We start from the raw sequence: 27004 nt of genomic DNA, 5'->3' as shown, positions 1-27004 counted from the left end.
AAAACTGGTCAGAAAAAAAGGTGTGTGCGTCTTGGTGCGTAAATGTGTGTGGAAGCCTTCTCGTAGGATATCTTTGTTGCTTGGGATGGAAGTGGGTGTATTCCTGGTGTGTAACTCATTGATGATGTCCCTTTGCCCCCTCCCCTGATTAAAAAAAAAAACCCTGAAAATGCAAGAAAGCTGCATTCTGCTCTCCTAAGACGAAAGAGAGTGCAAGGGAAGGAGAGGAGGAAAAGAAAGAAAGAGCCTCTCCATCAATTTTCTGTTTAATGTCAGCGCTCCAGCTCCATTGTGGGAGAGAGAGGACGCGTCATGCAGACATAAATTTGCTATTACACAGCCTCACGGAGACTCACATCCACAGGATCCGGAGCTTGTAGCCGGGAAAACCCCTCGGTGGATAAATTCAGCAGAGAGCGAACGCGTAAAGGAAGCGGAGCGCTATTTAAGCCCATACTTTTGAGAGCGCGTTGCTTTGGATAAAGCGTGTAGAAGTAGGATTTTTTTCTCCTTTTCGAGTTGTCAAGTTTTTGGAGGAAGAAAGCCATTTCTGGTTGCTTATTTTAAAAATTATAACCGTAAATCCAATCATATGGACACGGTCGTTCTATAGGTAGGTGTTGCATTTTGTATGTTTAATTATTTGTCAATTTATGTAGCAAGGACTTTTTATAAAGGGATTATGTGCTGTATTTTCACTGAGTTTTGACACTGTTGTAGTTTATAAAGTGTTAGTTGTGGGTTAAGGATAATCCGAAGAGTTTTTTTAATGACAGGCGCATTTGGAGTGTTTATTTATTTATGTATTTAGGTGCGTAAATTTAGATGGAGCTGATTATGCGGTCTGTTTTATTTACCAGTAAGCACGGGAAAAAGTTTGCGTAATTGTTTTTTCTTGAACCTTCCAACAATTTTAAACGTGTGATCACAACATTTACTTTTTGTATTTAATCTTATAATATAAATTTAACAGTAAGGACAACCGGAAAAGATGGATGCGATTTTCTGAGTTGAAAATCTCGACCAGTTTCTTTAGCACTGAGTTAATGTTAATGTAAGAAGGTTTATCAGTTGGGGCCTCTCGGGGGGGCGCATGTGCCAATACCGTGGCGCACGCACACGCACGCACAAACACGGTGATTCAACCATGTAAAGTGTAGTTCCCTTTAGTTGATCGGCTCCACAGTTGGGTGTTATAGTTTGTCAGGCTTTACTTGTGTTATATTAAGTTACACGGTAACAGTGTATATGGATACTGACTCTCTCTGTGTCTCCCTCACACTGACACACACACCTACCTTCACGTACACACTCACACACATGCGCGCACACACACCACCAACAGCTTCTGGCAACACCGTTGGCCATAAAGCCATCCATGCGAGATGACACACGTCTTTTTAGGTCACATTTCTGATTTCTGACTTCGAAAAAGTGGCAATAAGACTGGATGTGTACATTGATGAAGAGAGTCTTTTATGACATTTGCTTTTACACTAATTTCTCAAAATCTTTATTTATTTATATTCGTTTCTTGCTGTCAAATTAACTGTAGTTAACTTCCTGGGGTCAAGGCAAATATAATGTTCATACACACACTGGTTCCTGATATTTTGCATCTGAATGCGCACACTGTGGCACATTAGCTGCAGAAAAGAAAAATAAACTTCAATGTATTACTGTTATGCTCCAGTGTCCAGTGCAGAGGGGTCTACATTTAACACCTGCTTTAGTCTCATCGCTCAAACACACAATACTGTTATTTATTTTTATTTTAGGAAGAACACACACTAAGTAAATGTCACTTAATATGATAAAAAAAAAATACTAGACATAAACGTTGTTTGAAATGATAATTTACAGCTTTATTAAAATGTAGTTTTTTCTGTGAATACAAGTAATGAGACCGTGTCATTCTGGATTATGCAGCTGACATATGAGTGGTTTATACCTCATTCATAACGTGCAGTTTCTTTTGAAAGCAGAACTTTGTCTGATACTGCAGCTCTGGCTCTTGTGATCACTCAGTAACACGCCGTTGCTGTCGATATGCAGCCTTAACTTAAAAACTCTAAATTAAATCGTTGCTGGATGTTTTCTTTGGAGAGATGATCCAGATGTGATCTGATTAGGTGTAATCCTGCACCACCAAACAAAATACGACCAACATTGGTTAAGCAGCAACAGCCTGCGAGAGGAGACGATGACTGATCACTGAAAATGTTTTGCTCAGTGTTGAAAGTTTTTTCCTTGGGAGTCAATTGCGAGTGCGTCACTGCAGCGCGTTATGGGTTACTGTTGAAGTTATGAGTCATGCAAAGACCATTGTTGCAAACCGAGTCTTTGTCGTGGTTGAAGTAATCAATTGTGTTGCTTGAAATTTTGATGAATTGCAGAAGGTCAGCTGACCTGTTGACCCCATGGCACATATACACTTTTAACATTTTTGGAGCTTTTTCCCAGTGTAACACGTGTTTCGTGATCTTAATTTTATGGAAGTGTGTGTGCGTGTACACGGTGCTGCTGTGACAGAAATGTTGGGAGACAAATACACAAAATGAGGCGGCACTGGCTCCGTCACGTGCCAGACGCACGATATCTTTAATCCCATTATTTGCGTGTATAATATCAACATTTTACGATCTGCTCAGCTCAGTTCACCGGCTGTAAAATTCAATTCCCCTCCCTGTCTGAATACAAACTGCTACATAAGCTTACAGTGCAAACACACGCAGGACGGCACGCTATGGCTGCTCATGTTCAAATGATAATTAAAGCCTCCACCTGCGTGTTTTTGATGGCCCATAAATAGATGCTGGTGCTTTCATCTCATCCACGCAGGCCTGGTGGTGGTTACAGCCGGATATATGGCTGTGTGGCAGGTACTAATTTGGTGCCCAAGCCATTCCCTCCGTCACCATCAACATCGCCATCATCATCATCTTCTAACTGCACCATCATCCTCTTGATCTGAAGACACGCGCCTTTAGTCACCCAACAGTTTAAAGTCTTTTAAAGCGTTTTGTGAAGGAGAACACGCCAGACCATTTCACGTGACCCCGTTGCGAGAGGCCTGAGCTCCTCTCCAGCCTATTTGTCAGGATGATCAGAAATAGCAGCATCTGTCCTGCACACACAGAGAAGAAAAGGTCATGTTGTTTTTGTGTCCAGTCAACTTCTGACTCCATCATGTCTTCTTCTCCTTCTATGTGTGCCATTGTTGTTTGTTGAGGTTGATATTCACAGCGTGTTGGCCACCAGAAGAAGAAAAAAGGTTTCTGAACGACATCACCGCTGTTACACGCCCAGAGCGCACAGAACAGCCTTGTTTTTCACAACACAGCCCCAAAAGCTTGGCAGCGCTACATTACGCATGCTTTTCTACTCTAATATGACTCTATTGTCTCATGAGGTTGCACCACCTTTAGATAGCCGGGGCGTCTCCCTGGTGAACGGCCCCGCTTGGAAATTCGCATCATTAAAGGGCTATCAGAAATATCTGGTGAGAATAGGACGGTTGCCCTGTATGGAGGGCCTCCCGTGGAGACAGCTCTCCATTTGGACCTCATTTAAAACCAGCCTCTCCAATGTGTTTCCCGTTGACTGTGAATTATGCTTTTTTTTAAATGTGGTGCTATATAACGTTCAGGAGTTTATTCAATGAATGTTGAGGATGCAGTGGAGAGTATAGCACCCACTTTAAACGCACTTAAACCACTTTTTAACGAAGACATAACTCCTCGTGAGTTTGACCTTATATTCTCAGAAGCAACGCTGAACTGTTGCATGTCAGGTTGCACTATAATGTGGTTTCCCACAGCTTGTAGGTGAAAACAAAATAAAAAAAACGGACTATAAATAATGTTTGCATGCTTATTTTCAATTGTGACGCGCGTAAGGAGGCGCCACATCTCCAGAGCGCGGAGAAACTGCCCCGGCTGGCCGGGCTGGACGGCAGAGAAGCGGCCGGGATGTGTGGCTCCTCGCCACGGAGGAAGAGTCTTGCACACACCGGTCTAGTGTGAGGGAAGAAAGGGGAAGAGAGAGAGAGAGAGAAAAAAGGAAGAAGCAAAGGAAGAAGGAAGCGAAGAAGGGAAGGTGGAAAGTGTCAGTCAGGAACGCTTCATTGCTCGAGGACAATCCGCGCGCAGGACCGGTCTGTTTCAAGAGCAATCAGTCAATCCGCATTAATTATCCGCGCGCCCCCCCACCGTATAGGGTAGCTCGCGCTGGCACACGGACCAGAGGAGTCTGTGTGTGTGTGTGTGTGTGTGTGTGTGTGTGTGTGTGTGTGTGTGTGTTATTTCTCTCTCTCGCTGTCTCTCTCTCTCTGCGCACACGCACACTCATCCACACGCACGAACCAATAAAAATCAAGCTATAAAAGGCTTTTCCTTGTCACTAAATAAATTAAATGCAGATTTCTGTTTTAAGTGCCGGACCCCTTTTGTGAGCTGCGGAACAGGATTCTTTATTGTCCCTCTGTCATTAGTGCTGAGGGCAACACTGTTAGGCGAGAGACCATGGAAGTCATTTCAAAATAAAACGCAAAATGTATATTTCCAACTTACGCAAGGAGGTTTTTTTTTCTCCAATGTGTCCTAAGCAATCAGGAAAAATGATCAATTTCCCTATATTGGTGTGATGTTTAATGCAAAACCCTGAAAATACAAATTAATTTGTTGCACTGTTTTTGCAACATCACTGCAAACTTGGTTAGGATAAACTAAATATCAGGATCCAAACTGTCCACATGTGACATATGGCACATTGAAGAGTAATATGGATACTCTTTCTTAGTGAGGCTGCATCCATAAGTATGCAACTATACACTGATGAGCGTGGAGCAGCAGCTTATGAGTTGCACAAAGTTTATACTTGTCATTTCAATGGACGTTAATGCATGAATGATGATTCACGGTTGTCTTGCTGCTTGGAGAGCACATTGGAGCTACTAAAATATCGACTTGGAACGACTGTGGACGTCTACAGAATATAGCTGGACCTTTTTGTATTGTGTGTGCGTGTGTGTGTGTGTGTGTGTGTGTGTGTGTGTGTGTGTGCGTGCGTGCGTGCGTGCGTGCGTGTGTGTGTGTGGACACGTGGTGGCTGAAGCCCATTGGAGAGCGCAGGGCTTTGGAATGCAGGCTGCTGCTATGTAAATAGGAAAAGAGGGTAACGATTATCTAATTACGGACGTGATAAATCTGCTCGCTTTGGCGTTATTTGATTTGAATTATATATGTATCAATTAATTCTACTGTATAGATGAGAGCCTCGTTTTGGTCCACGCAGACAATTTATAAGCTGTATCTATGGGCTGCAGACCGGCTTGGGTCTCTCCTTTGTCCACTGTGTGTTGTTGAGGGGGGCTGGACCAAAGCAAAGGCAGCGAGTGTGTGTTATAATGTAAGGGGACATCAGTTGGAACAATCTTCATATACTTTATGAGGTGTATGTTCAGTGTTGTCAGCTCTGGACAAGTTCAGATGAAAGGCTGTGAGGATGTGCTTTCATGCAGCTGAATTTTTACTGCGTTGTTGCTTTGAAGAAAGGCTCCCGAATAAATAAAAAATATATAAATAATCAGAAATATTCATAAAAAAATATAGAAAATTTTATAAAAAAGAAACAAGCCATGTGTATATTTTTTTATTTATATAAATATGTAATTAGTAAGTTAGTAACATAACTATTTTTTTTAACTCTCTCCATATATATTAGGCCTATATAATATAAAATACATATTATATATATTATATCTATGTATGTATATAGATTACATATATACATATAAACTCCTTATGTATAGTTGTATTACTTTGATATTACTTGATAGTTGGATCAAGCTTTTATTATATATATATATTATCATTTTCTATTTGTTACTTTTTAGGAGACACAAAGCAAACATTTTTTTTCATTGGGGATACACACACATATATAGATGTATATTTAAAAATATGTAATTGATTTAGTTCCTATATTTTTTAATTTTCATGTCACTTTTTCATACTGGAAAAATCCTATTCCCCCTTTTTTTTTTTTAGAGACAATTAATGACCTAATGTATTATTACAACTGACCTACCATTTAAGCTGCTGCATAATAGCGGAAATGTCCATTTAATTATTGAACAGTTGGCAATAAAAAGTTTTAGTCGACATTTTAGGCGCAGTGGCACAAAGAGCCAAGTCCTGCAGCTCCAATATCGACACTCAATCTTATAATTTCTACACACACCTATCGCTCTCTCTCCACCGTCTCCGTCCGTCTTTGTGGACAGAAACTTTTCTCTCTTCGTGTTTGTAAAAAAAAAAAAAAGAAAAGGAAAGAAAGGAGCTCCCTCGAAGCAGCACTATAGCTGTTTTCCGGTTTCTTGTTACCGTTTCTCTCCTCCATTTTCTAAACACAAAGTTGTTATTGCACCATTCCGCGAATCTAGCCTCTACATTTAATACAACGTGTAATTTCCCCCCTTTTACCGTATTCCCTTTGATTTAGTCACTCTTGACTCTCCTTTTGCTCTGGGGCCAACGGGGTTCGCCGTGGGGGGCGCCTTGAAACCGCCCCTCCTTATCTCCTTTCATCGTTCAGCGCGGGGCCGCCTTGAAACCGCAGGGGCAGTAATTGCTTTTTTCAGGCAGCCCAGTGCGGACTGGCCAGCAGCCAATCAGAGCCTTGTTTACACTCGGTGATTGACAGAGTTCTGGCGGCGTGCCAGCCAATCAGGAGCCTTGGAGCGCCGAAGCCCCGAGTTTTAACCCTTTGCCTCCACGTATAAACAAACCTGGACGGGAATATTAGCCTATAGCAGCTCATATATTTCGACATGGAAACACACAAGCCCATATCCTTCCACTTTTAATTGGCTAAATTAGTGAACCGTGCGCAAGGCTAACCCCGGGGACAGTAATGCTTTCAAATTACGCAGTGATTCAATTTGCCCGCTTGTGTGTGTGTGTGCGTGTTTGACAGAGACAGGTAAACAGACATACAGCTATAAAAAAAGATGAAAATAAAGCAACTTTATTAACCCTTTCTCCCCAAAAGCCTGTCTGGATCTATGTCCATCCATGTTCCCTTATATATATGGCACATTGATGGATTGAGCGAGCTGGAAAAAAAATCTTTATGTTCTGAGAGGAAGCAGAGAATTAAATATGACAAAAATCCTTTATGGATGTTCTCCCAGTGGACACATTTTCAGCATCAAACTTACACTTAACGTTACGCCTATCAATTAGAGGTCCTAAACTTCTCTTATCTTAATGTGGCTGTGCGTAAAATGTCTTGCACTGCGAGCCTGCATGTTCAATAAATCAGATACAGATTCTGCAAATAAGGATTTATTTAGCAAAACACATGCAGTGGGGCGAGAGGGGGGGGAGAAAAAAAGTGGATTTCCCTAAAGGAGCATCAATAAAACTATCACATCATCGCTGTCACACAGCAAAATAACGATGCACTCGGAACACATGCAGCATTTGAACTGAACTGCAGCGGGATCACACGGAATAGGCTAGATGCTGTTTGCTCTCCACCAGTGATCAGAAAGTGCAGGCAGCGCTGCACGGCTCCAGTTCCTCTCCTCTCCGCGCACTGAACAGCGCCGAGCTGTGCCGCCTGTCTCCTCGCATTTGCTTGTGCACGCAGTGCGCCGAGGGCTGCAAATCAAACGCCCGCCGTTTCGCTCCGCGGCTCCGGCGGCTTCCTCATTGGCTCGGAGCGGCAGCCAATCGCGGCGTGTGTTTACCGTCGACTGGGGGGGTAGGAGGAGGTGGGGGTGTGTGTAGGAAAAGGGTAGGGTGGGGCGGGGGCGCGGGTGGAGGGGCGCCTCACGGGCACGCTTTCACATTGTCGTTCTCAAACCAATAGGCCTGCGCGTTCACCCCTCCCCGCACACACACACACCCCTCCATCCTCCTTCTCCTCCTCCTCCTCCTCCTCCTCCCGGCGTGTCTGAGTCTCCGGCTGCATGAACGAGCCTCGATTCACTACAAGCCTGAACTTCTACGATGCGTCTCTCCCATACCTCAACTGACTGCACACCACAGTCTGCAGCAGCATAGGATGTAATCAATCCCACATGTTTCATCTCTGCGACTCGGGGATTTTCACTTTGAATATTTTTGTACTTTTTCTTTCATTATAACCGACTCACCGCGCTATGGATATAACTTACCAGTAAGTAGGAAATTATTTTACAGACGTGTTTTTAGAAATCTTTTAGCGGTTGTGCTGAATGTAAATTTTAGTTCAAGTGCTGCATACAAGAGAGGCTTACCTAAATTTACCGTTTTATTTAAATGGAGCTCTATTCTTCAAAAACACTCCCTGCCATACCTTTAGACAAGTAAACAGTAAAATACAAGCTGATATCTCTTTATCTCACCGAATCTAAACACACCCCTCATTCACTAATTATAATATTGCATCAAAGCAGCATTTCTCACAATTTGGCTGCATTTTGAAGGATGTATTTTCCACAGAGCTCATTCTCACTGTGTGCTCTCCTGTCCAGTCTGGAGCTGTGGGCGATAATGTGTGTCACTTTTTGATTTGACCTCTCTTCACAGCCAAATTACTTGTGTGTTTCTGGTTCATTCAAAGGACTATTCACAAGCACCCGCTTTTCAGCGCGCCTCCTCACGCCTGTAGTTTTATAGATTCTAAATTGTAGATTATTCTTTGTTAGTTTGCTATTGTGTGTGTGTATGTGTGTGTGTGTTTGAGAGGGAGGGAGACTGAGCAGTTTATTGCAAACTGCAGTGCTCCCTGCATCCCCCCCTCCCTCCCCTCTTCCTCGGTATGAAGGCTGTGCAGACGCCGGGCTGTCTTCGGCTCGGCCGGGCTTGTCTCTCCTGTTTAGCCGGCCTCTGAATATCTGGATTTAGTGTCTCGGTTATGCTTTGTGACTTTACTTTATTGCAAAATTGTTGAAGGCAACCAGTTGGCCTCTGAACCCCGATCCACTTCGAAACTGAATGTCTTTTAATTCCTTTTTATCTTTTGTCCAAAGGTCCACGCGTTTATGATTTAATAGATTTCTTTTGAAATGGCACAAAACGTCGTATTTTGGGGGTGTTTGAAACGTGGGTTGCACGAAATCTGAAAAACACAATTCTTTGCGGATTTGTTGGCTTTTGTGCTGAGTGCATGTCATGTCGTTTTGGCCGGTATTGGGTACTTTTGTAGGGGGGGATTTTGGTCTGACGATAGTTTGACCCTTTGCAGGGCAATGCTGGTGGAGGTGTGTGTGTGCGTGTTTGGGAAATGCGCGTCTGCGTGTGTATGTGTGTGTGTGCGCTTGGGGAGGTGTGTATGGGCTTTGGGGGAGTCTGGGTGAAGTGGAAGGAAGTCTGAACGCCTTCCACGTAGATATACACACACACACACACTCACACACACACACACACACACACACACACACACACTACAGTAGATCCAAATGATCATTTTCCCTCAAACTGTTACGCGCGATCTCCTCACGTCGCTCTGTTTGCGTGGCGAGCGATAACACGGGATTTAGATTCAGGGTTGTTAAATGTAGCCTGAGTGGCTCTCTGTTGACGTGGAATGTAAACACCGAGGACGTGTGTTTACGGCCTGAAAATTTAAAAATGTATAGACAAATGTCAGCCGAGAGTGGTTTATGATTGATGTCCCGTAGAGAAGGGCCATTGTTTCTCACAGCCTAGGGGACAGGAGAGAGTCCATTTTGCCTTTCCCAGTGCGCTTGCAGTAGCCTGCATTTCTCTCCTTTTTCTACTCTCATTTCTCCTCTTGCTGTCGACTAGATGTGGTCAGAAACGATAACGTGGTGCCCATAAACAAAAGAGGAAATTAAATTATTTAAATATACCTGCAGTACAGGGCAAATACTCTTATGGGAAGCATTTAGAAATTTGCATGCATTGGATATTTTATGCTTGGGAGTCTTTGGACATTCACTTTGTCAGAGCTGCTGAACTTAGATTTTTCCTCCCCCCTTTACAAACACAATTCCTGAAAGTTGGGAGTCCTTGAGCAGCGTGCGTGTGTGTGTGCGTAAAGGAGACTTGAATATCCGAGCCTATATATTCCTATGCACTTCATAAGCCCCTGGTCCACCAGAGCATTTGATATTTTCTTTGTTCCTTTATCGTTGATTCCTGGGAGGTGCTATCAGCATCTACAGAGCGCTAGATGGACGTGCCATGCATTGAGAGGCCTAATAGATGGACTGCTGAGGTGTGTTTGGTGAACGCAGGCGCCCAGCTCTCCCTATCTGAGCGTCACATGGAGCCCTATTTAAGTAAATGACCTAGGCTATAAGGCATACATATAAAGTCGATGATTTCCTAGTCTATTTCACTGTTTATTGCCCCGCTCTTTCGCGCTGGAGCATAAAGGTGATTTGATTTGTGTTTGTGATTACAGTGTAGCCTATACATACTGTATATGTGCGCAGCAGAGATGCATGGTGTTTGCCATTGCCAGAAGGCGAGGGGCCACTGCTGCTGACCCCATAGGAGTTGACAGAAATAGCTGTTTCATCAACGTTTTTATTAATAAGCAACACCACACTTATGAATCCGGTGCCAACTATAAAAAGCCAAACATAAAGGGTGAAACAAGTTTGGTTAATGCGTAAAAAGGCGATCAGTAAAGTCAGATGTAATTGCTAAAAGCTACATATCAAACACCATTGATTCCTGGATCCTATATCAATCCCACATTGTATTGCGTTTTTAAAAAATACATAGAATATCCTGTCCTCTAAAGTGTCACAACCACATGTTAAGCGCGTGTACAGTGGATCAGATTTTATGACATCTGAGTGAGGAAAGAAATCAAACTTCATTTACATAAACAACAACCATTAATCAAAGCACAAGGGTGTGCGTATCTTTTTGTTTTTTTGGCACTGTGAAGACAGATATTAGTCGCTGTGTTTTAGGGGTTTTGTGCGTCCTCGCTCAGAAGTTATTGTGCAAATGGTTTTCTTCATATTTTAGTGCAGGAGCCCCCGAGGTCCAGCTTGTTTATGACCAGTCCTTGTTCAGTCTAAATACTTAACAACTCGTCCTTCACCGAGAGAGGCTTTTACCGCTGTGAACTCTTGTACTGTATATGCACCATTTGTTTGTACCTGAGCCAAACCTCCCCCTTTCCTTTCCATTCTTTTCGCTGATAAAGAAAGCTCCCGTGTGCGTTATTTGCATCGTGTTTGGTCACAGGATGAGGAGGAGGAAGAGGGGGGCAAAGACTTCTCTGTTGGGGCCAGCGATGAGGTGCAGGGTAAATCCACATAAACTCAGTTCAGCCACCTTTTTATCTGCAGAACAGACTTTACTCACCTTCCCGGTTCTGGCATAAATCGTGGTTAAATGCAACGCAGAGGACAGCACCAAACGAGTGAGAGTGCTATGTAAATGTGGTCTTTTAAAAGGTTTTTGTGAAATTTGAATTGCTTTTGTAAATGCTGGTTGTTTGTCTAAACATGAACAGCGACTGTCTCTCAGCTCAGCCTTTTCTTCAGCACTACATCCCTGGTTGGCTCATTATTGTCAGCGCTTTGACGTGTCTCCTGCTCTCTCTTTTGTAGGACATGACGGGGACTCAGTTTCTTCCCTGCAAAGCCCAAACTCCGCTCAATGCGAGGGGAGCCCGAAGTTCATAAAAGGGATTATTTGCATCTGGGTGCCTGAGACCTTCGGTGCCTCCGGATTTTTTACTTCGGATTTGGGATTTATCGCGTCTCACCGGGGATGGAAAGCCGAGATTTCGCTCCTCCGCACCACCTCCTGACGGAGCGGAGCGCGTTGGTTCACAGCGCCGCGTCTCGGATGGCGCCAGGCGGCCACGGCTCCGTGCAGCACCCCGCTCACTTCCAGCCTGGAAAATACTACTCGTCCCACCTCTCCATGGGTCCGCACTCAGGTCAGTTTTCAATGCAGCTCTTTTCATGTGCATAAAAGACCAAGCGTGGGTTTAAAAAAATTCACTTGCTCTCTTTTGTCTCAAGCATATGTTCTCCATATTATAAACTTGGGAAGCTCTTTGGGACGAGCTAGAATTTACTGTGGAAGGAAATTGCTCAGACTTTGTGGGCATTTTGAAATTAGCAAAAAAGCGCTGGCATCTTAAAGACTTTTATGTTTGACTCTATTTAATGAGCTGTTTATTACAAAGCTGCTTTCTGTGTGTTATAGATAAAAATAAATATAACTGATCAGTTTAGTGTTGCGCGTAAAAGCCAAATATGTAACACTGAGGGACATTTCCCTCCTCAAGGAAACTTGGCAAATTAGATTAACTTTAAATTTACGACACACCTCCCTTTTGTGTTTTTTTTTTTCTTTAAACCTCTCGTGAATTTTTAGAAATATTCCAGGATTATTCGTCTTTATCACACAGGGATTATTAGGCGTTTCCAGTAGCATAATCTTGTCATAGATTTATATGGTTTCATCAATTAGTAAAGTACTAATCATTGCCATTTGATGTAATTAATTAGAATTGGGTAATTCCACTGCTTATATTTCCCATTAAACAATAAATTAAAGCTATTAGCTGACTGCAGTTTTCTGTGCAAAGTCTCCTCCTGCACATGTGGCTCCAGGAGCACGGTTGGGTTTGGTGCTGCTGGGTTCGGGGGGCACATGCTGGTGTGTACTGGTCACAAACTGGGGGTCGCGGTGGCTGGGGGAGGGCGAGGGGAGCTCTGGCTAATAGAGGTGCGGGTAATACCAGAAAATCCGGTTTCTATATTGAGCGGGGACGTGACGGGGTGCGAATGGGTTGACAGTGCATGCATTAGATTTAACAAGTAGCTTTGGTATCCTGTCTCAATAGGGGAGGGGGGTGGGGGGTATCTGTGTGTGTGTGTGTGTGTGTGTGTGTGTGGAGAGAGAGAGAGAGAGAGAGAGAGAGAGAGAGAGAGAGAGAGAGAAAAGAAAGAAAGGAAGCCCCTGCTCGAAATCATACAGTGTCTATAAACTGGACTAACCGGATGAATGTAAACGTGCCCGATGAGAAATCTCATTAATTATCATTTGCAAATGCAGGGGCTTCTTTAAATAGACGTTGAGACTCGGGCCTATGAATGATATCGTCTGTCGTGTGTAGGATCCACACATCCTCTGTCTCCCCTCATTTGCATATTCATTAGTTTTACACAACAGCAAAAAAAAAAAAAAAAAAAAAGACTGCAGACGTCCAGTGCGGAATTTTAACTCTTAATTTCTTAAAATAAAACACATATTTTCCACATTTACGGTCAAACACGCTGAGCTTGGCGCATTTTTTGCAGAAATATAAACTGAACTGGTTTGATATTTTGTGTGCTTGAGGTCCTGGTTCTGGTGCTTCACGTAGAGAAAGCCAGATTAAAAATGTATTTATCTTAAAAAGTGTCCTCATGACTCTAAACTTGAGGGCAAGTGCCATTTTTATAATTATTATTGTAGTGTATAGTACATATTTTATTTCCTATCCTAAATTTACAAGATATGTTGGTGTAATAGTGCAAGATTTATATTTATAATTTTTTATAATTTAGGATTTTTAAGAATATATTCTAAAAATGCAAGAAAATTCAACATGTATGTGTCTAATAAATGTGTATTGTAAATGTAATGTGTACAAAATATATTACAGTATGCATTTTTCTGCAGTGCATTCACATATTATGGTGTAACACATATTAAATAATTTACATAATTACAGCTCTATAGTATATTTAAATATATAACACAATAACTCAATCTAATTGATTTATATTAATAGAATATTTAATATATTTCACGAGACATTCAGCTGCATGTCTCCTTTAAATTTGACTGAAATGATTTTACCATAAAATATGCCATTTATAAACCCCTAAGTGATGGTTGGGATTGTTTTAACAACACACATCCAACTTGCATAACGATTTAAACAGATTATACTTCCACTTTGACGGATATTTCTACCCGCTGACATATAATTTAAAGATGATTCTGTAATGTTGAAAGGAAGGGGGGGTGAAGCGTAGTAATGCAGGGTGATAATGCTATTGAAATATATTCAAGAGGGCCTCTCACTGGGTCTCAAGGTGCATGACACTGTATTGAGATTCCAGATATCCAGACTCTCCATGCATGTCCCTGATGGGGTTTTGACTGACATGATGGGCATAGAGGATTGTTGTTTTGGGATGGGGGTTGGGGTACGTGTGTGTGTGTGTGTTTGCTGGGAGGTTAGGATGGGGGTTACCTTTGTGCTTGCCCCCCTTAGAGATTCAGAAAGCTGTATGCCTGGCCCTAGGCCTCGGCACAGGGGGTAGATATGATGTGGGGTTGGCCATACCAGGGCAGGAGGGGGGTTTCGACGGGGGGTTTGTTTCAGATCTTTGGAAACAGACACACACTCACATTTTTTTACCTTCTCACAAGACCAAACTGGGTATATCACTTACAGTAATTCAAAGTAAAAAAAGAAAACCTCTCATTCCCCCCTGTTTCTTCATATCCCGGAAAACCTGCAATCCATCAATTTGCTGAAGCCTCTTATTTAGATCAGCATGGTGTCTGCTTGAATATGGTCGCGCTTGACAAGGTGATGGAATGACAGCCGCATACCAACGCCATAAGATTCAGCCCCCATTTGATAAAACCCCACAATGATATTACACAGGCGTTTAGATTACTGATAGGAGCAGTGGGAAAGCCTTTGTCTCTCTTTCCCCTCCCTGTTTCGCTGCTTTGCTTTTATTCCAGCCTCCCTCTCTTTCTTCCCCTTTTTCTGTGATGTTAGCCTCTGGGCAGTAGTTGTGCAAGTGTGTGTGTGTATGTGTGTGTGATTAAGGTTGGGTTTAGCCTGCAGTAGCACAGGTGTGCAGTATTATGGAGGGCGTGGCAAAGCTTGTCATTGAACAGGTGTGTTACTTCCCAGACAGCAGACGGTTTTTGTTTACATGGCTGTGTATGTGTGTGTGTGTGCATGTGTGTGTGTGTGTGACCTAGTAATACAGACAGAAAGAGCCTCCATTCATTTTACATGTGTGCGCACAGCTGTACACACACACATACACACAGTCCTTAAAGGGTTTCTGTCTTAAGCTGCTTGTGTGTTGTGCTTTGAAAAAGTAATAAACCATAATCAGAATGTTTTGGTTGGACTAGATAACCTCTGAGCTGCTCCTCTCTTTCATTTCTCCCAATCTTTCCTCTTTGACCTTTTTCTTCTTCTTCTCTCTCCCCTTCCTCTTCATTCTTCCCGTTCAGTCTTGTTAGTGAAGATCCTGCAGCTAAATCCTGCGATTCTTTGCTATAAATGTGTGTGTAGCTGCATGTGTGTGTCACCCTGTCCATTCATCATGATGCTGTCAGTAATGTCTCTCCTCTCTTGGAAGTTTCTCGGCTTTGGCTTTGATCGCCGTGGCAGCACAGATGAGACACGCCTCTTCACCCTCCTACCTGCACACACCTTCACACACGAACAATTTGTATGACGTAGAGAGAGAAGATTGTGTGTGTGTGTGTGTGTGTGTGTGTGTGTGTGTGTGTGTGGGCTTGGGAGTTTCAGTGTGTGTACATGATTGTACAATTAGAGACATACAGGTCTGTAGTGCAGATATGTGTGTGTGTGTGTGTGTGTGTGTGTGTGCATGTGCAGGGTACTGATTATGTTAAAGGCCCTATAAAAGAAAGAAAGATTGGGGTGAAAAGAGAATATGAGCATGTAAATGATAGATGGATGGAGCAGGGGAAGAGAGGGAGGAGGAGGAGGAGGAGGAGGAGGAGGAGGAGAGGGAGTCGAGAGGCTGAATGTTTCCACCTGGTTGGTAATCCAGTCAGATTACCACTGCCTGACGGCACCCACTGGCCGCCATCCCCGACTCCTCAGCCTGCCGCCTCCGCTGCCTCTCAAGAGTGAAAGCTGGAGAGAGAGGAGACGCTTGCCTCTGTGTATGTGTGTGTCTATGGTTTGTGTGTATGTGTGTGAGATGAGTCAGCAGTGGATCAGCCTCAGACAGACCCAACCCCCTCCCCTCACCTCACCAGAGCTACCCAGGGTACAAGGGGCACATCTCGGGTGCAGCGTGCAAGACGACCCCCTGTGTGCAGGAGACAGCTGGTGGAGGCTGCGGCCAGCCGAGCTGCGATTGGACGCAGTGAGGAAGGAGCAGAGTGTAAACTGTCAATTCAATTCAAGAAAAAAACACATACTCTAAATGTCTCAATGTACCCAGATTTGGGTCAGTGTTGCACCAGTGCAGTACGGGGTTCACTTACCTTTACAGAGAGCCACCAAAGACAATGGCTTGTTTTAACCCAGTGTTATATCTTTATATCACTGTTGGTCTATTTACCTTAAACTAAACTATGATTTCTAGCTTTTTATAAACTTACATGTCAATATATGTTACTGTTCAGGGATGGGACGATGTTCGACTTTATTGCGGATCGTGATAAAAAACTCTCAGACTCACACAATGTTGCTATTTATTTTAAATGAATGTATCCCTTATTTATGCAGGTGGACCTTATGTTTTATATTTATCTTACTTCAGATTGTTTTTCACTAAAAAAGGTGCTCTTAAAAAGGTATGTGTCTTATCTAATAAATATCATGATATTTTTGACCAGATACCTCAATACTGATATTGCAACGATATTGTAGGGTTGACTATCAGTGTTTTCAAAAAATATTGACATGTGATTTTTGATCAATAATCATCAGTAATATAGATTTAATGACCAGATGGGTAAAGACAAACAATAGAACAGCAAGAAAATGTCTAGTAAGTTCAGAAAATTACATCACTTTACTGTAATGCTGCTTTTAAAACCAGGAAAAGACAACACTTATATAAGAATAAACATATTTTTTAACAAAATTAAAGGTAAAGTGATACAATTTATATCGCCACTTAAGAGTTTTAAGCAAATATTGACAGTTATCAGGATAATATCATGAATCACAAATATTTTGACCATAATAATTGTGGCATGAATTTTCTTATAACAACCTTTCTCTATTAATGATTGTTAGCCTATATTATTTTATGTGTATCCACTTGAATGCCACATGCACAAAGGTTGAGCTAGCTGCATTCATAACACCGCCTGCAAATAATCATATTTTACTTTGGCCAAATAACCCACCAGTAATGTGAAAATAACACTCTCATACAGATTATATTTGAAAAAAAAAATCATCTTTTACATGCACGCAATCTTTTATGTCAACCTCAAAACATTGGAGAACTGATTTTACACCCACATGAGCGCTGCACTTACCCAAACTTATAATAAAATATGCAGCAAGGCCAAAGAAATCAGTTAAATGAGTCTGACTGTTTGAAATGTGTTGACGCATTAAAGGCATTAAGTCATTAAGTAAAGCCAGTAAAGTCATTAAAGGCATTTCCATTACAAATTAGACTCTTGTGTATATGCTTTGATATTTCAAGCAAACTACGGCACATCATTTAAATATATTCCAGAATATTCCTCTATAAAATTGACCTCGGCAGTAACTGTGACCAAGATATGAACCGTCTGAAAGGTCACATCAACGGAGAGATAGATAATTTTAATATATTAAGCGAGACTCCTTTTGATGTTGGGAGTTTTTGAGTGAAGCGCACATTTGCTGCACTGACAGAGGACTTTTGTCTCATCTCCAACTCTCATCCAACATGTGAACAGCTGCTTATTGTCGGTAGCAGTGATTTGAAGGGAGTGGGGTGCGTTTGGTTGCGACATCTCCGGGGTGTGAACACACACCACCATCTGATGACTTGGCATGTGAATGGAAAGCGCCAGACTTCCTGTGTCCATGTGCTCTTTCTCTCTCTCTCTCTGTCTCTCTGTCCCTCTCTCTCTCTCTCTCTCTCTCTCTCTCTCTCCTCTTCCCCCTTTTTCTTCTTCTTCTTCTGTCCCTTACTGGCCAGACCTCTCCTCCACCCGTCTTTGACCACATGCTCGCCCTCCCTCTTCCTCCTCTCCTTCTGCTTTCCTCTTTCACTTCCCCTTCACTCTGCGTTCGCTCCTCTCAGCTTTTCGAGTGGTCCTCCAGCCCTCCTTCCTCCTCCTCCTCACAGCCATGTACCTCCCTCTCCCCCCCACCTACCCCTTCTCTTCTCTTCTCTTCTCTTCTCTTCTCTTCTCTTCTCTTCTCTTCTCAATCGATCCCCCCACCTCTTATATCCAGCTCCCATCTCTGTCTAACTCCCCACACACCCATCGCCTCCTTGCGTTGTTAGCAGACCAGCTTCTCTCAGCACTCCTCCTATTTCTGTCTCAATTTCAGCCTGCTTCCACTCCTTTTCCACATTGCCTCATTTGTTTCTCCCCCCTCGATACCCCCCCCCCCCCCCAGCATTCGGCCGGTTGTTAACGGGCCCGTCCCGGTGCTACTCGGCCCATGGCCAACTCACTAAATCAGAAACGATTGGAGGATTTGGCAAGAGGGAGTGAGAGCTCAGCGCGACGCCTTTGAAGTCAGAGAAACGAGAGAAAAATGACATTTTAAACAGCCCGCAAAACACAAGGCTAAAACAGCTTCTTACTCTGTACAGGAGGAGGGGGAGCTGTGTGTGTGTGTGTGTGTGTGTTCATTTAAAAACACAATATACAGTGTTTTATGTGAATTTGCGCCTGTCATGGCTGGTATTCATGATATGAATGCATGAAAAAGTCATAAGATATGTGAAAAAAAAGTGGCTACTTGTGTGTGCACAAATGTGTGTGTGTGTGTGTGTGTGTGCAGACGCTATAATTCCCTGCTATTTTATGGCTTTCCACTTCTTCAGAGGGGTCAAGGCAATCCCCCCTGTTTACGCGACATGACAGAGAGGTGACATCACTTGGAAGAAGAGGAGGGGGGCAGACATGATGTCACAGTCTCGCCACATCCACAGGTCTGCACCCCCCTGAAAATGCATACCACAAAGCAAGGCGGTGCAACCACGGCAACCCTTATCTCCGACACCTGAGACCGAGCGGCTTTTATCCGTCTCAGGGTCACATTTATGCCTGACTCATCGTCACTCGAGCTGACTCGTTCGACTCAGCCAGGGCCCTCTCCTCCGCTGTTGTGTTTTGGTTCTCTATTCGATTCATTTCAGCTCTGTTTGGCTCATTCATATTGTAATGGCCTCCATTCAGGCGGGTCTATGTCCAGTTTGTTTTGCTGTCAGGGGGTTCAGATGGATGGAGGGGGCCGTAGGTTCATCTGGAGGTGAGGTTAAGGAAGGTAGAGTGGACGGACTGCCTCCTGAATCCTCGGCCCTTCAGGTTTTTCCGAGTCACGCTGCTGATCGAACAGATTGAGTGTTTGGTGTGAAAGACAGCTAATGTGCTCTTTAATAGGAAAAAGGTTCATATATCTGTGTGTGTGTGTGTGTGTGTGTGTGTGTATGAGGTGGGGGGAAGAGAGTAAGAAAAAGAGAGAAGCAGCTGTGTGGAACAGCATGGATCGTTACACAGTGACACACATGAAAGCATTAAGTATATTCAGGAGCCTTCTTGAATATACATGGAGCTGTGTGCAGCTTTATATATGTATGTGTGTGTGTGTGTGTGTGTGTGTGTGTGTGTGTGTGTGTGTGAGAATCCCCTCCCATGCTCTTGCCCGAGTTGAGAGTAGTGAGAAAGAAAACAAGAAAAGAGAGCACGAGAGAGAGAGGAGAAAAAAAAAAAAAAAAACAACAACAAAGATCCGTCATCAGTCATTCATGGCTAATCAGTCTCGTGGGACGTGCACACCACACACACACACACACACACACACACACACACACACACACACACACACACACACACACACACACACACACAGTGCTGAGGTCCTAATCCTACTGGGACTGCTTGTGCCTCTGTGTGTGCCTGTCTAAATTTTGGATCCGGGCTGATTAGAAGCACACTCTCCCTTTTTGCATCTCTCTCTCTCTCTCTCTCTCTCTCTCTCTCTCTCTCTCTACCTCTACACTTCTTCTTCTTCTTCTTCTTCTTCTTCTCTCTGTCTCTTCTCCTCTGCATCTTTGATTGCTGGTAAAGTGTCTCTTCTCCTTCTCTCTATTTTTCCTCTTTTGTCTCTTTAATAACCGCCTACTGTCTTTTCCGCTCGTTTTGATGTGTGTTTTTGTAATGTTTGGAAGCATGTGTGCATGCATAATATAGGGACGTCAATTGTGTGTGAGTGTGCACTTATCTTTGTGCGCTCACTCCTGCCTCCTGTGTGTGTGTGTTTGTACATCTTGCTTCATCAGAACCTCTTGGTGTTGGTCTTGTCTGTGTTTCATCAGCTCTTCCATTAGTTTCAGCTTTGTCTTTTAAAAAAAAAAAGCTTTAGTAGCATGGATGTTCACATTATTTCCAAAGCTAAATTACATATTTCTGAATTCTTCACAAGAATAAATAGACAAACAATCGCAAGATGATCTTACCCAGTACAATTCTGTGGATATATAACAGAAAACAGTAGAACAAAGGAGCAGCCTCCTGGGTTTTTCTCTCTTCAGTTGTGACACGCACATATTTTGCAGCCGAGGGATCTGTTTTGCTGATCTGTCCCAAAATGTCAGCACATTTACCCTCATTTGTCTGATTTCTGGACATGCAGTGTGATGCTGGCTTTGTGTAAAAAATTGTTCCCTTAAGTGTGTATAATTGGTGCATCCTGTCAGGAAGTGGAGCTTTGTCTCAGCGGCTTGCAGTGTACAGTGAAAACACACCTTTGTCTTCTTTTGGCAGCCAGGGCACATTATCAAAAATATTAACACACACATATATATATATATCAGAATACAAAATGACGTATAAAACAATTTTACAAAATTAAGAATTGGTTGAACAATACTATAACCTGATCAATATGCTTCTGCTGAATGGCGATAATTTCTAATTATGAGCGCAACTAACTATTTCTTTTATTACTGATAATACTGAAGAATACTTTCTCAAGAAAATAAATGTTTGTCAAGAAGAAAATGCCCTTCATAATTAGCACAAACTAATTAACAGTTCAAATTTAGTTTATGATCAACTATGACAAAGTAAAGCAGCTATTCCTCACAACTAAGAAATTGGAACTTGGAGATGTTTGGTATTTTTGCTTAGCGAAATGACTTAAACCAATAAGAAATTACCAAAAATAGTAAATGGAGCTCTACTATAAAGGTTTGTTTTAGGGTTTGACTTGTTTGGGTGGAATATTTGCATGCTGATATGATGTCGCCCTTTTTTTCCTCTGTTTTCATGAACTAAAATGTGATAATCAGTTGTTTCAGACATTTCAATCCCAGGCTCTCGCTTCTCAAATGTGAGGATTTCCTGCATGTTTCTGTTTAATATCATTGTCAATTGTGTTAGTTGGAGAGAGCAAGACGTTTAAAGACATTACCTTGGGCTCAGAGAAATTGCAATAGGCTTTTTCTCACTATTTTTTTTCCACATTTCATACACTAAATTACTAATTGAATAATCGAGAAAATAATTGGCAGAGTGATTGACAATGAAATTAATTGTTAGTTGCAGCCCTGAAATCTTCCCACTTCATCAGCCTCCTGTTCGCCTCCTCTTTCTTTGGTTTATTTTCCCCATTCTCCCCCCTCTTTCCTTCCTCTTTATTTCCTCTCCGTGGATCTCTCCAATAATCTTTTATTCCTGTGTAAATATTACAGCAATGAGGGAATATAAAGAATGGAAAAGCCATACTGAAATAAGGTCACACTGGGTTATTCTCACCTGCTGTCTCTCTCTCTCTCGCTCTGTCACAGCCTTCCATCCTCCCTCGCCTGCTCTCTCATTCACCTTATCCCTCCTTCCCTCCCTCCCTCGCCTGCTCCTTCCCTCTCTCTTCCCCCGCTCGCTCCCTTGTTGCCTCTCTCTCGTTTTCGCTGTCTGCTGATCCCGCTTTTCTCTCTTGTTCAGTCTCTTCCCCCTCACACACACACACACACTGGCACACACTGACTGTCTGACGCCCACACACACACACACAGATACAGTACACATGTAGACACACACATGCACACACACACACGCTGACACCTGCGTGTCGAGCCGTTGAGGGTCTAATTTAAGTAAAGTGCTTCTCTAGGAACCACAACCCCTCAACTCACGATGATGGAGGGTGATATGGAGCGGCGTGGTAGAACACACACACACACACACACACACACACACACACACACACAGAGTTATACATAGACACACACACATCCTGCTCTAGTGATACTGAGATATGACTCTCTGTGGTGTGGGATTGAAGGAAGCACTGTAGATGGCTTGTAAGTAGCATACTGTAATAATAATGTGATATTTGATCCCCGTAGGGATATTCACCTTTTCTCGGCTGCAGGCGGATCAGACTGCAGGGTCAGTTACAGCCGCTGGTAGAGTTGGTAGGGATTCAGTGTCTTGCTCAGGGACACTTCAGAAGGGTGGATGCTGCCTCTGCTGGTTAGCCCTAAAGGATGTTGTCCTCCGCCCTGCTGCTGTGCTTCAGCTGCGTAGGTGTGTTTGTTTCCACTGGAGTTTGAGCTAACTTTAGCTGAGGCAGGATCACGCTGCACCACTGCATGCTGCAAAATCTGAGGCCGCAATCACAAGCCTTCACAAGTCAAGACACACCAAAATACTTCAGTTTCTGCATGGCTTGGCTTACATTTCTTTCTGCAAAACTTCTAAATAGATAGGTTCTCCTGAAAGCTAAACCAAATCCAAGTCAAGAACATCCCCTTGTCTTAAAATATATGGCTGCAAAGATGTATAAAAAGCCTCTTAATTCATTCAGACTCATTAATTAAGTGTAAACCATCAAAGTAGATATATTTGCTGTAGCTATGGTACTTTGTGGATTAAACAATTGTTCTTACTTTTAGGTTGTTTGCTAGCTTCTAGTTAGCTTGGGGTAGTGAATTTTTACCGTATTTCCTACCTAAACCTGCAATAGCTGATTTTTTGTTTTGGCTACTTTGGGGCAGTGGAAATGTTAGATGCTAGAATGTACTCACCCAACGACAGTGTTTTGCCTAGTCCTTCCTAATGTGCTTTTACTGTCCACTTGCTGAATGTCAGTCTAATATTCACTTGTAGCTCTATTTTTGGTCTCCACCAACTGTTGGAGATATGTGGCTTTTAAGCTGCTAAATGCTCTGCCGTGTTCAATAGCAAGTCGCTAACTTTGCCTCTCTGCTGTTTGATGCTGAGCTTTTTTTTGTTGTAAACAGTTGCCTGCTGCGTCTAAAAACGATGCTACGAGAGTGGTGAGACTGAAACTAAACATGCGAAGTTGCAGACTGGAAAACTAAAATAATGAGCTAAAAGATGCTAGAATGCTCTGTAGCGCTTTGGGGAGCTTACTTCTGAACAAGTTTGTCATTGTGAGCAATCCCTTTCACATACAAGTAGTTATGTGATGCACTGTTGATGTAAAAATATTGATTGTATCTAATTCCAAGGATCTGTGGATGGATTCAAATTTACAAACCAACAAAAACAGTATTGCTGTAGCCGACAAACAGAGCGCAAGAATGCTATTAAATTTAGGTATTAGTCAATGAACAATCAAAGGTCCAGTGTGTAGGATTTAGGGACATCTATTGGCAGAAATGGTATATAATATCTAGAACTATATTTTCTTTAGTGTTTAATCACCTGAAAATAAGAATTGTGTTTTATTACCTTGGAATGAGCCATTTATGTCTACATATTGAGCAGGTCCTCTTCCATGGAGTCCGCCATGTCGTTCTAGAGCAAACAAACCAAAGGCTGGCTCTGGATTGTGCCATCTGCAATTCTGGGGTTTTTACATTTTCATATTGGCCACTGCAACTTCTTCAACCTCAATGCTAGATGCCACTAAATCCTACACACTTTCAACTATGGATAGTAAAGTTTCTACTCTTGCTTGCTCTACATCGCAGCTGCTGGTTTGCCCTGATTTGTCTTAATTTGTTATGATAGCTAAGAAGACAATTTTAAAATACTTTAAAAAGAATTCCAGTGCATAGCAGGTGAATAGTGAATTTTCTTTAAAAGTATATTTAATGTAAAGTGAAGCTGTGGAACCTGGACTCATCTCCTACAATCTTCTCTTGGCATGTACTTTTTCACACGGGGCCAAATATTAAATCATTGAATCACACGGTCCTCACATATTGTTAACGTCTACTGTCATGGTTTTGAGCCGTCATCATAATCAGGAATACATGTTAATAAGTAACAGAGCCCCATAATGCAGCACTGAAGGACATGTGTTTAATAGGGATTGTGTGCTAATGTACTGTAGATTGTAATATGTAACCAGAAAGTAGTAAACGCTGATAAGTGGTGAGCTTGTATTGTGTTTGAACTCCATATGAATCATGAAGAAACACATGTGTACCTGTTCATCTCTGTCTCCACTTTGCTCTCAGCTCAGGGTGACGTGTTTTCTGTTAGACTCACTTTGTGCTCTTCCTGGTGTCTTGACCCCCCGGTGTATTTCATCCAGCAGCAGGCACATGCAGCTTCAAATCATTACAGTCTGTGTGTGTGTGTGTGTGTGTGTGTTTGCTGTGGCTGTAGACTGAATGGACCACAGGGGCGTGGCACAGGCATGTCGGACTGGAGAACGACCAGAACCCCCAAAACAGGCTTCCTCAGTGTTTACCAGAGCTGCAAAGCAACAGTGGGGGTTATGGTTGGGGGGTTGCCATCACACACAGATTGCTACACACACATGTACACACACCAGTTAGACGGAATTGCATTATTGGCTCTCACCGCAGGCTTTCCTGAAATATCAGCAACCTTATGCTTTTAATTAGTGTGTGAGTGTGTGTGTGAGTATGTGTGTGTGTGCCCGCACGTACCATTTGTGTCTCATTCTGACCCAGGCAGCAGAACCAGTCTCGTATGACCCCTCTTCCCCAAATTCCACAGTTTTCTTTGGTAAAACATGGAAAAAGTTACTCGAATGGCCCCCCTTCCTCCCTCCTTCCTGCTTCCTAAAAATCTCTCATGTGTTGTGAGTTCCTGCTCTCCTTGACCATATATGTCCCTTCCTCCTGCCGTGGGTGGGTGGGTGTGTGGCGTCCAAAAAGTCTGTGGTCAAAAGCAGGAACATTTTCCTCCTCACTCACAGTTTACTGGTGCTTTTTGAGGGCCACGTTCGCCGCTGACGGAAAACAACAACGGAGTTCTTTTCTTTTTTTTTTGGGTGCTTTTCAGTCTGGGTTGACACAAGGTGCAATGTTGCACGTTTTCTTCCCTCTTCATTTAATTCCTCCTGCTTTTATTTCCTGTAATTTTCCCAGCGTCACAGCCAGCAGATGATGTACGTCTCAGCGTCCGTACTGGCTTTTGATGGTGTAAACGCACACATGTAGGTGCAGTGAGATTGGGATGTAACTACAGTAGTCTCGTGCATGCAGAGAGATGGTAGTAGAGGGAGTGTGTGTGTGTGTGTGTGTGTGTGTGGATGGCGAGGCTCTGGTCCGCAGCCTGGGAGCCAGGCTTTGAGCTGTGCTGTTCATAGTCTGCTGATTTATGCGCCTCACAGGGAAATCTCTCATTTGTAGCTCTTTCATCTCATTTTTCCCCTCCACTCTTTTTCTCTCCCTCTCTCTCTCCCTTTCTCTTTCTCTGTCCTCTCTCTTCTTCCCGCCGTAATGTGATTCAGTACAGCCGCTCGTCCCAGGCGACATGCCATGCTTTGCTTGCACACCCTGCTTTCTCTAACATGAATGAGTCAATTGATGAATAATAAGATAGAGCAGAAGGAAAATGCTATCCGGATCTAGTCGAGCAAAAGAACTCCTTTTCTCCCCTGAACGTATTCTTTGTAAGCACCGCTCGGGTGCTTACTCACACATTGAATGTGTTTGTGTCCCCAGTGCCATAATGCTTTTACGGACCTTTGTGTGTGTGTGTGTGTGTGTGTGTGTGTGTGTGTGTGTGTGTGTGTGCGTGCGTGTGTGTGTCTAAGCGCCTTCCACAACCGCCTTGTTTGAGTAGCCCTGTCACTTGTGCAATTCCGTGGTGTCAAAACAGATCAGAAAGGTCTGGCTTGACTCCTGCCCCTAAATACACACACACACACACACACACGGACACACGGACACAGACACACACACACACACACACACACACACACAGATTGAAGGCTCAGTGCCAGGGCCCTTGGTGGTTGGAGGCTTATGAAAGGGTCGGACTGACGAGAGGTTGCCAAGTGTACGGCAATAAGCGTAACAGCCAAGCTAACGAGAGTCAGAACCTCTGACACACACACACACACGCACACACACACTGAGACTGTACTGTCGGGCTCTCGAGCTCTCTCAGTACTCACCACCAGTGGCGAAGTCGGGAAAATGTGTGTGTGTGTGTGTGTGTATGTGTGTGTGTATGAGGGAGTTCAGTATATCAGTGTGTGGACAGAGGCTTTTGTTAATTGGCAAATGTGACAATAGAGCACGAGAGGATATTGATCTACAATCGGATGCAGATCGATTGAACTCGTCATCCTTCCAGGTGTGTGTGTGTGTGTGTGTGTATTGATCAGCAGCAGTCCATTCAGAGAGCTACAGCAAAGACTATCACTCTATTACTTTATCTGTGTTTGCTTCTTTCTCCTCGTGACATTCGTTATATCACCACTATCGCCCTTCCTTTTGGCGTCTTCCCTTTTCTCCTCTCCTGTTTGCTCCTTCCTCCTCATCCTCTTCCTCCTCCTCCTCCTCTCTTTCTCTCTTTAGAATAGTGAGAAACCTTGGGACGGTCTGGCCTGTTATCCGTTGTCTCGCTGTTTTGTTTCACCGTAGATTTCATCAAGCACTCTTCAGCAGCTACCGAGACAAACGCACAAAAGAGGGTGCAGGGTTATTTTTTTTTCCACATAGTTTTTTTTTTTTTTTTTACCTTGGTTCATGCAACATACTGCATCTACTGTATATGAGTTGGTTTAATAAATGCAAGACCTGATCTGTTATAATCCAAGAAAGAGAAAATAACCTTGACGTTTTTGGGTGCTTTTCAGCATC

At 43.1% G+C, this 27004-nt stretch overlaps 1 protein-coding gene across 4 annotated transcripts in view; it reads left to right on the top strand.

The window, feature by feature from the left end:
• The first annotated feature begins 236 nt into the window (after positions 1–236).
• bahcc1b (BAH domain and coiled-coil containing 1b) overlaps positions 237–27004 on the top strand; it is a 69230-nt gene continuing 42462 nt past the window's right edge. Inside the window, exons 1-2 of one of the 4 annotated variants that reach the window (XM_049563087.1) lie at positions 237–613; positions 11591–11925. In XM_049563087.1, the coding sequence (XP_049419044.1) occupies positions 11754–11925 (172 nt within the window). In that variant the 5' untranslated portion in view covers positions 237–613; positions 11591–11753. Of the gene's footprint in view, positions 614–7976; positions 8188–11590; positions 11926–25112; positions 25210–25257; positions 25348–27004 lie in introns of those variants that run through there. The other 3 variants (XM_049563086.1, XM_049563089.1, XM_049563088.1) reach the window with 3 other exon arrangements.

The sequence above is a fragment of the Epinephelus fuscoguttatus genome, linkage group LG20 (assembly GCF_011397635.1).
Source record: "Epinephelus fuscoguttatus linkage group LG20, E.fuscoguttatus.final_Chr_v1".
Lineage (NCBI taxonomy): Eukaryota > Metazoa > Chordata > Actinopteri > Perciformes > Serranidae > Epinephelus > Epinephelus fuscoguttatus.
Note: the sequence above shows the minus strand (reverse complement) of the source record. Positions and strands in the feature narration are given on the sequence as shown.